Source organism: Trematomus bernacchii, unplaced genomic scaffold, assembly GCF_902827165.1.
Source record: "Trematomus bernacchii unplaced genomic scaffold, fTreBer1.1, whole genome shotgun sequence".
NCBI lineage: Eukaryota > Metazoa > Chordata > Actinopteri > Perciformes > Nototheniidae > Trematomus > Trematomus bernacchii.
Genome location: NW_022987973.1, coordinates 6753955 through 6768987, shown reverse-complemented (window position 1 = coordinate 6768987; position 15033 = coordinate 6753955). Strand labels below are relative to the sequence as shown.

Here is a 15033-nt window from a genome sequence, read left to right as displayed (position 1 = left end):
CAAACATTATAAAGACTTGTTACCTACTTGTTATGAAAAAATAAAAAGCCGGATAAATGGATTTCCTGTACATGCCTTAGTCTGCAGTGGGGGGGGGGGGGAATACATAAAAATGCAACTATAAGTTTAGTTTTAAATATTTATTTTAGTAACGTACAACAAAACCCCCACTACAATAAAACCATATACAAAAAATGACAAAAATCCTATCATAATTCAAATATAAGTTGCTGGTGGGAAAGAACAAGAATGCAATGGAAAATGGCTGTGTTCATGACTAATGTTATCATGAGTGTCCTTATTCATAGGATGTCATGTAACTTTATTGATCAGAGTCACCTGAGTTGCCGACTGAGATGCACAAGATTATTTGCAGGTGCGTGAACTTGGAGTCTCATGATGGATTATGTGAGAGACACAGATGTTGTGTAACTAAGTAATACTTGTTTCTGCAGATCGTGACACTGTTGTCTGGGGGTTATCTGAGAGTCAGATCCGAGGTTACAGTAGTTTCCTGTCACCAAGAAATATATCCGACTGCCTGACACTCTCATATCTGTGTGGCATCTGCCTGCGTTTGCTGTGATGTTCGAGGAAATTCTTTTCGTCTTAGTCACACTCCTCTGGCAAAGTGGCAAACATTTGATTGACATTTTATTTCCTTGAACTAATACAAATACAATTAATTAGCGAAGTAAGTGAAATGATTGATGGGATTTATAGTCGCTTCAACAAAAACATCTTTCATCTTTGTGAAAGGAATCATTTGATGCATTTTCAATTCCTCGAGCATGCTGTTAGTGTGGTATAGTTTCCAAAACAAACACTGATAAAATTGGCCAACAGCTTCTGAGTGTGGATTTGCATGACAAAGGGACAGCCTGTGCAGCCGGTACCGCAGCATCAGATCTAAAACCACCAGAATCAGGGACAGTTTCATTCCACAGGCCATAAGACTGTTAAACACCTGAACTTTTGAAAGGACATCCATAACATTCATCTGTCTGCAACTTACAAATTATTTATCTAATATATAATATTCCAATTACTTGTATATAGACTCTCCTTGCACTATTTATATTATATTTTATTTGTATTACTTGCACTATTTTAACTATGTTGTCTGTTTTATTATGTTGCACCATTGGAGGAGCCTGTGACCTAAGATTTTCATGACATATCTACACTTTAGCTATGTACAAATTACAATAAAAGCCTTGAATCTTGAATCAGTTCATGAGAGTGAAATTTACAGAAAGAGTTCTCAAAGTTGATATAAATGATATCAATGTTTAATTTAAACTGGTTTCACCTTGGTTGCCTTGTAAGGGAAACCTTTCGGCAGGTCTGACGATTGGTTGGCTGTTACTTTATTTATCTGGGCAGATAGCATTGAGAGTCTGTGTGTCTTAATATCTGCGGTGCATTGATCCGTGTCTCACTTACCTGTAGACTGACAAGTGCTTTTAATCTCTCCAGCGGCATTGTTCCAGGGCTCTGTGTGGCTAAAGCATACCACACACCATGTGACAGGAACATCGCTGAAATGCCTTCAAAAGATAAAATCTGAAACCTCCATATGATCCCTCTGTCACATGTTTAACCACTCCAAGCCTGACAAGTTTTTAGGACCACACATTTCTGCATCAATGACTGATGTCCATTTTAATTTTATCGTGAAAATAATTATTTTATTTCGTTTTTTTATTTAGAAAAGACAAAACAGCATGACCACTCCCCGCTGTACTGTAATTCATGATATTGTATTTGTTGGATGTTTCCCAAAGACACAACCTTTTATCCTTAGGGCAAATGCTTATTGTGAAAGTGATATGACTACTCTCTCTCCTCTCAATGCCACCCTCCTGCCAAGGCAGGATCAGACGCTTTAACAGCTGATAGAGATGTTTCATGATGAACTAGAAGTCTTTCTTCTACGATCACTTGCCAGTAACCTGATATCAGAACAAAAGTAGTCTGCTCAACAACAACAAAAAAGGTTAACCTTAATCCAGTGGCAGGATTTGTAGGAAATACTGTATTACAGTGAGAAGGAGGAGACTGCGAGAAACTCAGGGATTGTTTTATGCCACCTGCCAGCAAGCAGGTAACGTTAACTCTCTTTCTAGAACTGAAAACAAAATGTTCCCTTATCCCAGGCCTAACAAACTCAGATTTTTCATAAATCTGGCTTTCTGCTCCAGGGCCCTGGACTCTACCTGTACATATAACATTCGTGAATCTGCGATTACAGTGAAAACCACACATGTCAACATAATCCAGTGTACATATCATGAAAACACAAGGCCATAATGTTGTGATGTCATGAATGTTAAACCTACCTTTGACACAACTTAAGTATAATACACATAAAGTCTTTTTTTTTTTTGCCTAATCAAAAATAACTAAGAGTAGTATAAATCAAAGTGTATCTCATCAGTGATTCATTAAATGTCACATGATGAGTTGACAAAGTTTAAATCTGTGGAAGAAGGGAAGCAGATATAATCTGGAATGTTCTCAGTGTCACCAAGAGTCATTCATTTTCATGAATTCTTAAACTGGAATCTCTTCTCTTCGATAAGCATCACATGCACACGCTTTGCACGAGGAGAACAAATAACCAGTCGGCAAAAATATATCTGACAAAATAATAAATAGAAAATGTTTTCTATTGCCTCTCACTCATTCAGGCTGTGGCAGACTAATTAAAATGAACCTAATGGATAGGAAGGGAGTTATCAAATATACAAAATATACAAATGATTAGGATGTCTTTGGTCCTGAAACAAGGTACTTTTCCCCAGCTACTTTAGTTGAGAGACACAGTGCAACGGCATGCAAAGTCAACCTTTTTTGCATTTTGTAAAATAAGTATTTCAAACCATAACGATTATTTTGAGGGGAGACCAATTTAGAAATGATATTTATTTTACATGTTCTTAAAAATAAATATTGTCTCTTGTAGTTTAAAGGATTTAAATAAGTCCAGAAAAGATTCCTATGTTTACACCTGGAAAACACTTCTGTGTCTTCGGTAAAACAATAATACATTCCTAAATTAAGTGTAAGATCTGTAGTGTTTAATCGGTTGTGTCTGACTGACAGGTGTGTTCCCACAGGACCAGGTAAATGGCCGACAGTCAAAAAGCCTTTTCAAAACAGGACAATGTAATCAGCCCTAGCTAGTGATTATTTCAAAAGCAGTTACAGGGGTTGGGTTCTAGTGCTGAATATCTTAAACCATTACCCTAGCCAAATCACAAATTAAAGTGATGCACATCACGTGATATCGTACCTGTTCTTGGAGTGCTACCAACTGTATCCTGTCTGTAGAAGGAGAGTTAGCAAGTTAAATGAGGAGTGGTTACATGGTGAGGTGTGTCCACCTTCAGTGCTGAGTGTTGCATTTAAGCACACCCCCTCCCAAGTGTATGCACATATATACCTGCACAGATGCTGCACTGGGAGCTACAGCAGGGAGTCTAGCTGACGATTGATCAGGGCATCAGCAGAGGTCAACATGGGGAACTTGTGTGAATGCTTGGGGAATTTCTTCGGCCGGCAAAAGAACACCAATGTGCGTGTTAGTCTGCCGGCTGTCTGCTTCATCTGGCAGATTGCTATGATTGTACTGTTTGGAATTTTCATCCGGTATGATGAGGAATCAGATGTGAAGAAATGGTTAGAGCTCAAAAAAAGTCACAACATCAGCAGCAACATCGAAAATGACTTCTACTTCAGATATCCAAGTAAGTACAGTACATTAATAGGAAGCCTGTAAACAAATCTACCCTGCAATTAAAGTGTCATCTTTTAATGCAGGTGATTTAGGATCCTGTGTGTCGGTGACAAAGGACCGACATGCTGGGAGTTTAACAACATTTCCACTGTCTTGTTTCTGTATTTGGTTTGTGTTCATGGCAAGACATTGCCACATCACAATACTGAGAGAAGAAGGCTGTTTTTCCAATGAGATGGAATATTTAAAAAAGTTAACAAACTTGGTTTCATAGCTGAAACTGTTTTTGTAGGCCCTTTCTTTTCCTTGTATGTAATGTTAAAATATTTGCACTGCAATACAAAATATGACTTTTCTGGGTTTACTTGTGACACGCAATCTTTTGCTGCTACATTTTTGTGCGCTTTGACCTCGTCATAAATTCTCCACCTCCAAGGAAGAAAGTAATCAGTTTCAACAAATCAAACAGATACAATCTCAGCTTGCAGGCAAATCTATCATTTGTAAGAAACTTCAATTCAGCGTTTAAGTGACCCTATAAGCTAATTAATGTGAAGCAGACGGTTGAGAGTTCAAGAGAGAAAGAGATTTTTGTCATGGCCTGATATGTTTTTATTTTTACAAATGTGTTATTTTCTTTCTTCAGGTTTCCAAGACGTCCATGTCATGATCTTTGTTGGATTCGGTTTCCTCATGACCTTCCTGAAACGCTACAGCTTCAGTGGGGTTGGCTTCAACTTCCTGATCGCTGCCTTTGGTCTGCAGTGGGCTCTTCTCATGCAAGGCTGGTTCCATTCTCTGGACCCCGTCACCGCAACAATCTCTATCGGAATAGAAAGGTAGGTCTTCATTTTAAGCAAAATCATCAGTTCTTTCTGTGCTTCATTTAGTCAACTTGAAAGATGACTGGTGAGTCATGTAACTCAAAAATGAAAACACATTATTTAACGCTACAAGGCAAATGTTCTTTGAAGATGGACAGGAAGGTTTCTCTTTTCTTACACTTTAGACAGGTTATTTTTGTCCCAGCTGTCATGTAAACATTTTCACTTTTGTCTGGTCCTGTGGCCTGTCGTAGCAACTTAAAATCAGCTGTTGTCTAGAGAAAATGATCAGTTAGGTAACAAACGTACAGCAACACAATATTCATATTAAAGGTATCAAAGATATTTTAATGCTTGCAAGTATGGAGTCTCCACCAAAGAGAGCGTCCTGTTCTGTGTGTAACAGACTCTTCCTATAGGAAGACACCAAAACGTATTTAAATTCTAATCAACATAATTTGGGGCCATGTGGTCGCCCAATGGCAGTAGGCAAAACTCACCCTACAAAGAACTGGATATGCAGATAACCCCTAGAGCAAATTCCTTCCTTTGTCCCTGTTCTTCCTGTAGTAACACATCTGTTATCACACATACATTTATATGCAATTCCCAGGATACCACTCATAGAGAAACAGATTACAGTAGCAATATTAATCACACAATTTCATTAACACGCCATAGAAGGAAAGCAGTCATTCTTGTCATTGCAAAGATAGAGTTTACTGCCCTTCCTTAGTAAAATCTATAAAATGCAAATGTCCTTGTTTGGTCTTCTCCACTTATTGTGACCTTGCCTTACCCTTTACCTCGCCTTCGACAGTTTGATCAATGCAGACTTCTGCTGTGCCGGCTCTCTGATTGCCATGGGTGCCCTGCTGGGGAAAGTAAGCCCCGTCCAGCTGATGGTTGTCACTTTATTTGGCGTCACACTGTTTGCTGTGGAAGAATACATCATCCTCGACCTCCTTCATGTGAGTTTTACCAAAAACAATGATTCCACAAGAAAGTTATGTGTATGTGAAGAGGGAAAATGTTCCACCACACTTTGCAATTTTTGTTGTTGTGCTGCTTGTTCCTTCAGTGCCGAGATGCTGGTGGCTCCATGGTCATTCACGCCTTTGGAGGGTACTATGGTTTAGCCATCTCCTGGGTCCTTTATCGACCGAAACTACACCAGAGCAAAAGCCTCAATGGATCTATCTATCACTCTGATATGTTTGCCATGATTGGTGAGTGATTTATATATATATACACATGTGTCAAGGTTTTCTTTTGGACACACATTCATCACCTAATTACTTGATTGTGTAATTCTTGTGGTTTGATTGGCTCACCTCACAGGCACACTTTTCCTCTGGATGTTCTGGCCCAGTTTTAACTCAGCCATCACAGACCACGGCGACGGGCAGCCCAGAGCGGCCATCAACACTTACCTGGCGCTCGCCTCCTCTGTTCTCACCGCTGTGGCCATCTCCAGCGTGTCTCAGAAGAAAGGAAAGCTGGACATGGTACTGCTAAGTCCCTGCAAAACATGAAATTAATCAACAATTAATCAATGCATTTTTTCCATTTCTTGTGACTAACTTGCTGTTTTTTTTCTGACAGGTGCATATCCAGAACGCCACTTTGGCCGGTGGGGTTGCCATGGGAACAGCTGCAGAGTTCATGATCACTCCTTACGGTTCACTCATCGTGGGTTTCTGCTGCGGCATCATCTCCACCTTTGGCTACCTCTTTGTCACGGTGAGCCTCCATACTTTTTGATCTGAGAAATCTCCTGATGTCTGTGCAGTGGCCAAAAGGCGGTTCATTAAAAACTCTGAAGGGAGCGGCATGAAAAAGAGAAGGAACATGTTTGTGGATTGTGTTTCAGGACGATGACATGATTATTGGAAATGGTGTTTTATTCTTAGAGCAGACACTGAATACTTTCAAATGTGCATGTAACATGGAAACAGCCTAACTGGTTCATGTAGTTGTGTCAACATAGTGAAAGTGCTGCTTATTAAACAGGAGACATGTCCTTGGTTTCAAAGGGTTGTTTTAAAGTGAAGGGAAACTTTAACATTACAATCAAACACATTACTCTGGTAATTAGGGGTCTTAACATACCAATGATTTTACGTTATACTGTTTTTTACATGCATATTCTGAATTGTTTTTAGAGGCTTCTATCATGTATTTAGTCACCAGGATATGGGAAGAAATCTTTTTAGAAACAGTTTATTAACTGAATGCATTGCTGAGGCCCTGGGTACAGATCAAGAAATCAATGAATACATGTTTGCATTCTCAGCCCTTCTTGGAGAAGACCCTCAAGCTCCAGGATACATGTGGCATCCACAACCTGCATGCTGTGCCAGGGATGCTCGGGGGCTTTGTAGGCGCCATAGTTGCTGCATTCGCTAATGAAGACGTCTATGGCAAAGAGGGGTACGTGACTGACTCCCACACACACACACACACACACACACACACACACACACACACACACACACACACACACACACACACACACACACACACACACACACACACACACACACACACACACACACACACACACACACACACACACACACACAAACACACTCAGGCTTGAAATTCTAAAAACCTGACTCGCCTGTTTGTTGCATGGAAAAACACTCCCAGGCATCAGGCGTAGTCTACACAGATTAAACACTGTTTGCTTTGATTAAAAAACATGTTTTTTTCTGCCTAGGTTGAAACGTGTATTCGACTTTGAAGGCGATTTTGCAAACAGAACGCCAGGAACCCAGGGAGGCTTTCAGGCGGCTGGCACATGTGTAGCTATTGCATTTGGAATTGTTGGAGGAGGGGTTGTTGGTAAGTTGTTCAAATGTGTTGTGCATTAATATAACACTTATATATTGATACAGTTTGTTTCAAGGATTATGTTAAAGGGTTCAAGAGGCATGATTATGTTGAATTTTGGAGAATTGAATCCTAAAGTGTTTAGAAGCCCAACAATAGTTAAATCTAAATGTCCTTCGACTTTTATATTACTATAATTATTACAATTATAATCATACTTTTAATTATATGACACTTGAAGGTAGGGTAGGTAAGTTTGAGAAACCGGCTCGAGATCGCTAGAATTTGAAAATACACAACCGGAGAAAATCTGCCACTTCCTTATAGAGCCCCTCCTCCAACACACGAACGCGCACATGACCAATGAGGGCACGAGATAAGTTTGTGCCCCGATGGAAGGCTGACAGGCAGGTAGGCCATCCAGTTATTTTAGCCGGGCCAGCTAAAATGATTGGTCGTGCTTTTTACAGTACTACGGCTTCCACAGATGACATTTTTTAATGGATTTTTTGTCAAAGCACTTAAGATATTCATTTCTATCGGGATGTTAAGAGCATTCCATGGAATATAACAAAAAGTGTATCTCGAGCCGGTTTCTCAAACTTACCTACCCTACCTTTAAGAGAGATTTGATTACAATATTTGCAAGTGCAAAGTTGTATTAATGTTGGAAAACAGTCACTTCATGGCCAAAAAGAACGAATTGTGTATACCTACTTAATGATGTTTTTCCTTTTTGTTCTCTCTCTTTAAAGGTCTAATTCTGCGGTTGCCTATCTGGGGCGACCCTGCTGATGACAACTGCTTTGATGATGATGTTTATTGGGAGGTAAGGGGGATTTTCCAACTCTAAATGTTGTTCTCGCCTTTTCTTAAAGCTAAAATACACTGGACATTGAAATGACTTTGCTGAGTTTCGGGCTCATGATCTTTTTCAATGTGTGTTTTAGGTTCCTGAGGAGGAGGAGATCATCCCTCCTGTTTTGGAGTATAACAACCACATGATTCACAAGCACCAAGACATGTAAGCTCACTCACACTGAGACATCCTCATTCACTCATTGCTCTCTCCTGAATTCTCATTAATTGTGAGATTTTCTTCCTTTTTTACGACAGATCGGAGTCAAACTTTTCTGTGGAGCAAAGTTAGAAAGATCAACCCGCCTCAGAGAATTTTGAACTTGATACAGCTGTGAAACGACACTAATTTATGAAGGAGCCACCCTAAAAAAAAGGGCAAATACAAGACAAGGAAAACACACTGAATCTGCCACAGCCACACTTGTCAGTGATTGGAAGCCCTAAGGTTGTGATCATGTTGACCAAATATCTTATTAATGTAAAAAATATTTTTTAATCAAACTTCTTGAAGGAATTTTAAATTATATTTTCATTCCCTTTTCTATTTCGGATGAAAATTCTTAAACTTGCAGATTCTTAATGTATGTTAAATATCATATACTCGATTAAAGCAGCTAATACATGATCAGAAATCAAAGACACTGTTAATCTCATGCACGCTGATCATGAAGGACATAAGAACTGAAAAAAATGTGTATATCAGTTGTTGTATATCTTTTTTCGTTAAATAGCCACAGGAAGTCCTGCCATTAATTGTTGAATAATGTCACTGACAACATTCGCCATGTTATTTTTAATAAATGAAGAGTCTGTTGACATGCAGTTTATTGAGTGTTTGTTCAACAAATAAGGTTCAGCCAAATTAGGCATTTTATGAGTTGTATGTCTTACTTAGTTATTTCTTTAAAATAATGTATAGGTCTTGTAAACTGCTGTACATAATGATTGTATCACTCTCTATTTGTTTGGAAAATAACTTCTTAACTATTACTTTGAATGATTTGGTTGCTGTAGTGTTGAATATAATGTGATTGTATATGACTCTATCCAGTTTGAGATGTACACATTCATAAATCACATGTAACTGGCATTGATCAATAAAGTTGTATTATTGTCATTATCAAGCAACATGTCACTTTGTTCATACCTCCTGTGTTCCTCCTCTCCCAATGTGAATGTGGTTGTAAAGGTTGAACATAAGTTTAAAATCTGTAAACATTAGTTTGAAACAAGTTTAAGTAGGCACGCTCCATTGACAAAATTGTTTAATGTATTGACTTATCACAAACTTGTCAAATAATAAATAGTTTTTTTGAGTCTGGATTCCAACCAGTAATTTAGCCGCAGCTTCAACCTTAAGAACAAAGGATAAGGGGTTAGCCCTATGTAGAAAAATCCCCAGTTATCGAAGTTGGGATGATATATCAAAATATACAAAATGTAATAAGAAATCTAGTCTCATATCACAATATGAATTTAAAATTGCTATATTACACAGCCGTAGTTCAAATCGACTCCTTTATTTACTCTTAGGCTGGAGCCACACAAGAACGGTAACGGTCGTATCCGCTACAGATCTCTATCATATAGACGGTTCGGCCACACGAGGCCGACAGGGAAACGCAGATAACGATAACGGGTCCCAAGGTGGGTAGATCTGCGGACGCCAAACGGCTCCGTGTCTACGCCCTATGATCATTTTCTGATAACGATGACGCAATAGCCTCTCCCTGTTAAGGAATAATTCTTCTAGATATCTAACCTTTTACTCTGACATGTGTTATCTCCTCTAAGGAAAGGCCTTGGTGCCATATGTGTTGTTGTCACCAGTGTGAGACCGGTCAACTTGTCTGGCACGAAGGGTAATTGTTGTGAGAACACTGAAGCATTTCTTTATCGGTGTTTGTGGGCTCTCGGATGTGAAATCCTTGAGGCCATGAGCGTCGGACGCAGATGATTCAGTGTTTAGTCTACTCCTTCAGAGATGTTGATTTCTCTCTGTGAACCTGTTAAAAGGTCTAGCATAGAGAGAGGTTCTTCAGAATTGACGTGGCAACTCTACCGTGTGGTCAGAACCTCTGACTCTTTGATTTGTGATGTGAATCCTCCGGCCGAATACTCTGAATAAACCCATCAGTGTTTGACATCAAAGCTCCAACTCTCACCGTGTCTCCTTCCTGAGTCGGTGACTCCATGCATTACTACACAGAAGTTTCCTCCACAAATTGGCGTTGTCGGCAGGATACCAACAGATCTTCAGAGACTGGTAAGTGTGATTTCAAATCTACATTTGGACATTGCCTTACCAGAATCTGTGATTGACGGTATCCTAAAATTATCTGTGAAGCTAAGCGGCTGCGTTTCGTTTTGGTTTATGAACATTTGGGGCTATTAACCCCAGGGGATCATCCAGGGACTCTGTCCTGGCTGGTTCCCTCTGTGTGTGTGCTGCTCGGGACGTATGTGCCGTGCAGGCATACACGGAGATGTTTAAAAAGACCTTAATGAGGGCAGCAGTAAAGTGGAACTTCTGTGTGAAATCAAAATAGAGATTTGTAATGAACAAATCGCCGAGATTCCGGGGGTTTCAGCGGCCAACACTAGCAGTTAACTAAAGCAGCCATAGATATTACCCCCAGCGCCTCTAAAAAAAAAACACGGCTCCAGCTGCTGCGGCTCCGGGGAATGTGTGTCAAATACCTCCCCGTATCTGCATGAGCTGGTGAAGTGAACTCAGAGGGAGAAAATCACAGCTTTTGTCTATAGCTTTAACTCACACCACCGCCGTCTCTATTAAAAAAGAGACTGTTTAAAAGCACTCTCGTGGCTTGTGGCCATTTACGATGTGCTGGCAAGTGCGAGGTGCGTGCATTACCTGATGCGACAGGCACCCTACATTGCTGAGGAGCTGATGTCGGTCCGGGGTGCATACATAAAATGATAGGCTAATTGATCATGGGTGGGCAGTGGTATGCAAGTGTAGAGCAAAACTGTGTTTCATCGTTGGGATGAGCATGATGGGAGGTGTGTAGGCTGGTCGAGTAGGACTACAGTTAACTGTGTGGTTTCGGATAGAAAGGGTAGAGGAAAAAAGTCTATGTGCCCCGATCGGGGGGGCATAGCACCACTAAAGCAGGGATAGTGGAGTCGCAAGAGGATAAGCTAGTTATTGCTCTTGGACGGTCTTCAGGCACCGATCTAAGGATTTGTATACAAGGGTGGAGGTACGAGTCAAGGTACCCCACTGGATTCCCATTGGGAGAGATCATAATAGTCCCTACCCCCTCTGAAACCTCTTTAATCCGGACTAAATTGAGCTGGATGAATTTTTGCTGTCACGCTGGTGTTTATTATGAGTTCATCATGTTTGTTTGTCTGATTGTTTGTATCAGGGGTCTATATTGGTTTGTCTAACCGCCGTCTTGTGCATGTTTTGTAACAACTAATAATGAATCAGTCCATAGCCAGGGTAAAATAAACTAAGCTTTAGTTAACTCACCAAAAGTAAATGACTTGAGAAAGTTAAATAATATATAGTGTTTTGCAAAATTCTGGTAGTATAGATGTGCTGCAAAATGAAAATAAATAGCAAAAGAGTGTTTTTATGTCCTGCATCTGAGTGTGCAGAGGAAACGTAAACAAGAAGCACACTGTTCAGGGTGTGCGCTGCATCTGAGTGTGCAGAGGAAATGTAAACAAGGAGCACACTGTTCAGGGTGTGCGCTGTAGGTGTAAGAAGAAGAGAAGATAATATTACTTTAAGAATACATTCTTAAATTGTATTGCTGGTATGTTAAGATATGTTTGTGACCTTTTATAAACCCTATGCCCCGTCCTGCACCCTGAGACCCTCAGAGGCATCACTGCTGGTCGTAAACAACCTGCTTGAGGAGGTCAGGGTGGCAAAATCTGTCTGCTGTTTTAGGTCAATATTGTATTATTTGTTTCATTTATTCTTAAATCTATGTATTGTTTGGTAATAATGAAAAAAACGTAATGTATTGAACACATTCCGAAACAAAGCTGATAAGACAGAACTTGACTCAGACATAATACAAATTATTGTTGAAACCTTTTGCGCTGTTGCTGCAAAATGGAAACTTTGTTGATTATCTATTCCAACTGGCCACTGGATTCAGATAATTAATATAAGTTGAAGTTTAATTACAGTTTTAAATATAGTTTAACATTCTTTATTAAACTGCTTCAAATGATTTCTCGTATCAACCAATTGGTCTCCATAAACATTACTAAAATTCTAATAGTTGTTAAACTACTGACAAGTTTTCTGAAACCGAGTTTATGAACAAAAGAGTAAAGGTCGCTGGTTAAGCCAGGATCAATATATTTGTTGACGTTTTCATTACAGAGTGCATAATAAATGTGTTAAATGAATTGAGCAATTCTTTAAAAAGTATAATGTTGCAATCTCTTTACAATAAGTAATTACAGTTAACAAAGAAGTAGAGGTTGTTTTCCAAGGGCCTCTCCTTCACAGCCCTACACTTTAAATCATGAGACTTTCAAATCATAACAGACAGAGATCGGTATCACTTTGTGTTGCAAGCCAAATCCATGTAAAGGTTCTACTTGAGCCCAATTTAAATACCATAAAGAAAGTATTGAACCCAGCTCAAGCTAAATGTCAAATGTATTTAATTAATGTACAAGTGTTTTGATTTGTTTCAAATGTTCTAATCTCAGCTTCTTTCGAGTTCAGTATAAGCAACAAATTGTTTCTCATAACATTCTCACTGCTGTCCCAAATGTTTTAACCTTGGGCAGACAAGCTGTTCACACACCCACACACACCCACACACACCCACACACTTTGGATAAGTATTCACCTTATCCACATTGTAAATTGTTGCTTTCTTTAAAGTTATTAGTAATTTAAGATTAATTATTAAATTAAATGTGGTACATAAGATAAAATAAATAAAATAACTTGACTTGATCATTTTGTTCACAACATTAGACCTGTCCTCTAATCTCTACTAGAATAAGATAAGTGTGCATGTTTGGATGTTTTAACACTCCTGTAATGTACCTAATCTTGATATCCTTTTCATTACAGAGCTGGGAAAATGGTGTATTGATTAGATTCTGATCCGTGCAAGTCCAATTTTGACTGACTTTAGTTCTAATGTTAATGTTAATTTGACTTCAACCCATAAGTAATTATTTAAATTAACTCTAAATGTCACATGATGATGGATTAGTATTCCACATTTCTTCCACTAATTTGTTTTACAATTAGGCCAAAGGTAAAGAGAGACATTGATGACCTTGTGTCCCTTTTGTTAGTACGTGGTTCCATTTTGTCTATGGCCTTGGACGGCTTCACTAAAAGTCACCCAGTTCTGCCCTGCTGCAGTCCGGCTGAGTGCAGTCACAGAGATGCTATGGCTGCTCTACATGACATTAATGGTCTGGTCCGAGAATGGACACCATTTCCTGCTCCCAGAACATTACAGCCATTGATACTGTCTCACATGGGTCTGCTCCCCCCCACTGAGCCATGACCTGAAAGCATGACATCTGCTATAAACACTTGGAAGCCTCCCTGTCACACCAGCACCAACCCTTGGGTCAGTCAGATGAGACTAACGGCTTCACTTAGGGCATTTGGTTCAGATACATGACTCTCGTTACCGCAGAGTGGGTTGTTTTTAAGGCTATTCATACTGCTATGCAGAGGATGCCTGTAAGTTGGCGAGCTGGTAAAAGCCCCTACTATTGTTTCAAATAGGCCTAATGTCAGGGGTCTCTTAATGTCTAGTTCTACATGTATTCACATTATATAGACAATGTTTCCACCTGGTAAAACTGAAGGCTGCACAAAACTCAGGCTACAATACAACCATTCTGTTCTGCTCTATCGATTCAATGTATAGATTCTACATCAAAACAATTAGCTTTTATTGTTTCCAATGATAACGTCACCTTCAGTGGAGGAATGCAAACCTGTTTTCAAATGTAAGGTTTTGATTTTGTTTGACATTTCTCAGTAATGACACCCTCAGACACCCAATATCATTCATGCTATGCCTTCAGTAATAACTCAGATGTTAAAGGGATGAAACTTTTCCTCCCAAATCAGATAAGCTTTGTTTTTCAACAAATGTATCCATTTCCTGCACAATATATGTTTATCACAATGGTTTTTGTAAGCTGCACACAGGTGATACTGAGTCTTCTCGATTAATAGATTATAAACTATACCATGCTTAAATAGACTCCTAAGTTATTATTTCATATGTACCATATGTAAGAAAAGGAGGGAAGAGTCAATTATATTGAGTAATTGATTTTATATTGGGTAATTTATTTCTCAAACCTATGTTTTATGGAAGAGACTAAATATTTCTGATAAACTAATATTTTATCAAAAGGTAAATGGTGAATTAATATACATTTAGAATCATTGAGAAGGGGTTATATCCACAGGGACAAGCTCACCTTTAACTTACAATAACATGTCTCTGCTATGGACTGATGAGTATATGATTCTTGCATGTTCAATGACTAACACAAACCTTCAAAATGATAATGTGCATGTGTCAGGAAGGCTCCCAAATAATTCTGAGGGGCCTATCCTATTTTTGTAATTAAATGATAATGTGCTAATCCATTACTTTGAGTTGTCTTCACTCAGAAAACCATCCCTATCAAGTGTTAACCCAATAACTAGGACAGCTCTCAAGGCCAAGGGTCAGAGAGAGAGGGTCACACTCTCCGGGTGCAGAGAGCACCCCCAGCCACGTGCAA

The 15033-nt window shown here is 39.2% G+C and overlaps 1 protein-coding gene across 1 annotated transcript; it reads left to right on the top strand.

Moving 5' to 3' along the window:
* Nucleotides 1-3447: 3447 nt before the first annotated feature.
* On the top strand, nt 3448-9386 carry rhcga (Rh family, C glycoprotein a). The gene is made up of 11 exons (XM_034116552.1): nt 3448-3752; nt 4389-4581; nt 5387-5537; nt 5648-5795; nt 5908-6074; nt 6172-6309; nt 6863-6999; nt 7289-7413; nt 8157-8230; nt 8352-8425; nt 8518-9386. Exons 1-11 carry the CDS (start codon nt 3524-3526, stop codon nt 8549-8551), a joined length of 1470 nt encoding a protein of 489 aa, XP_033972443.1. The 5' UTR covers nt 3448-3523; the 3' UTR covers nt 8552-9386.
* The last annotated feature ends 5647 nt before the right edge of the window (nt 9387-15033 follow it).

Excerpts from the sequence above, each read along its gene's own strand:
- rhcga (XM_034116552.1), top strand. The coding sequence starts at position 3,524 with ATGGGGAACTTGTGTGAATGCTTGGGGAATTTCTTCGGCCGGCAAAAG. Across the intron at positions 5,538-5,647 it reads TCATCCTCGACCTCCTTCAT|TGCCGAGATGCTGGTGGCTC; the intron begins GTGAGTTTTACC and ends TTGTTCCTTCAG. Across the intron at positions 6,310-6,862 it reads TTGGCTACCTCTTTGTCACG|CCCTTCTTGGAGAAGACCCT; the intron begins GTGAGCCTCCAT and ends TTGCATTCTCAG.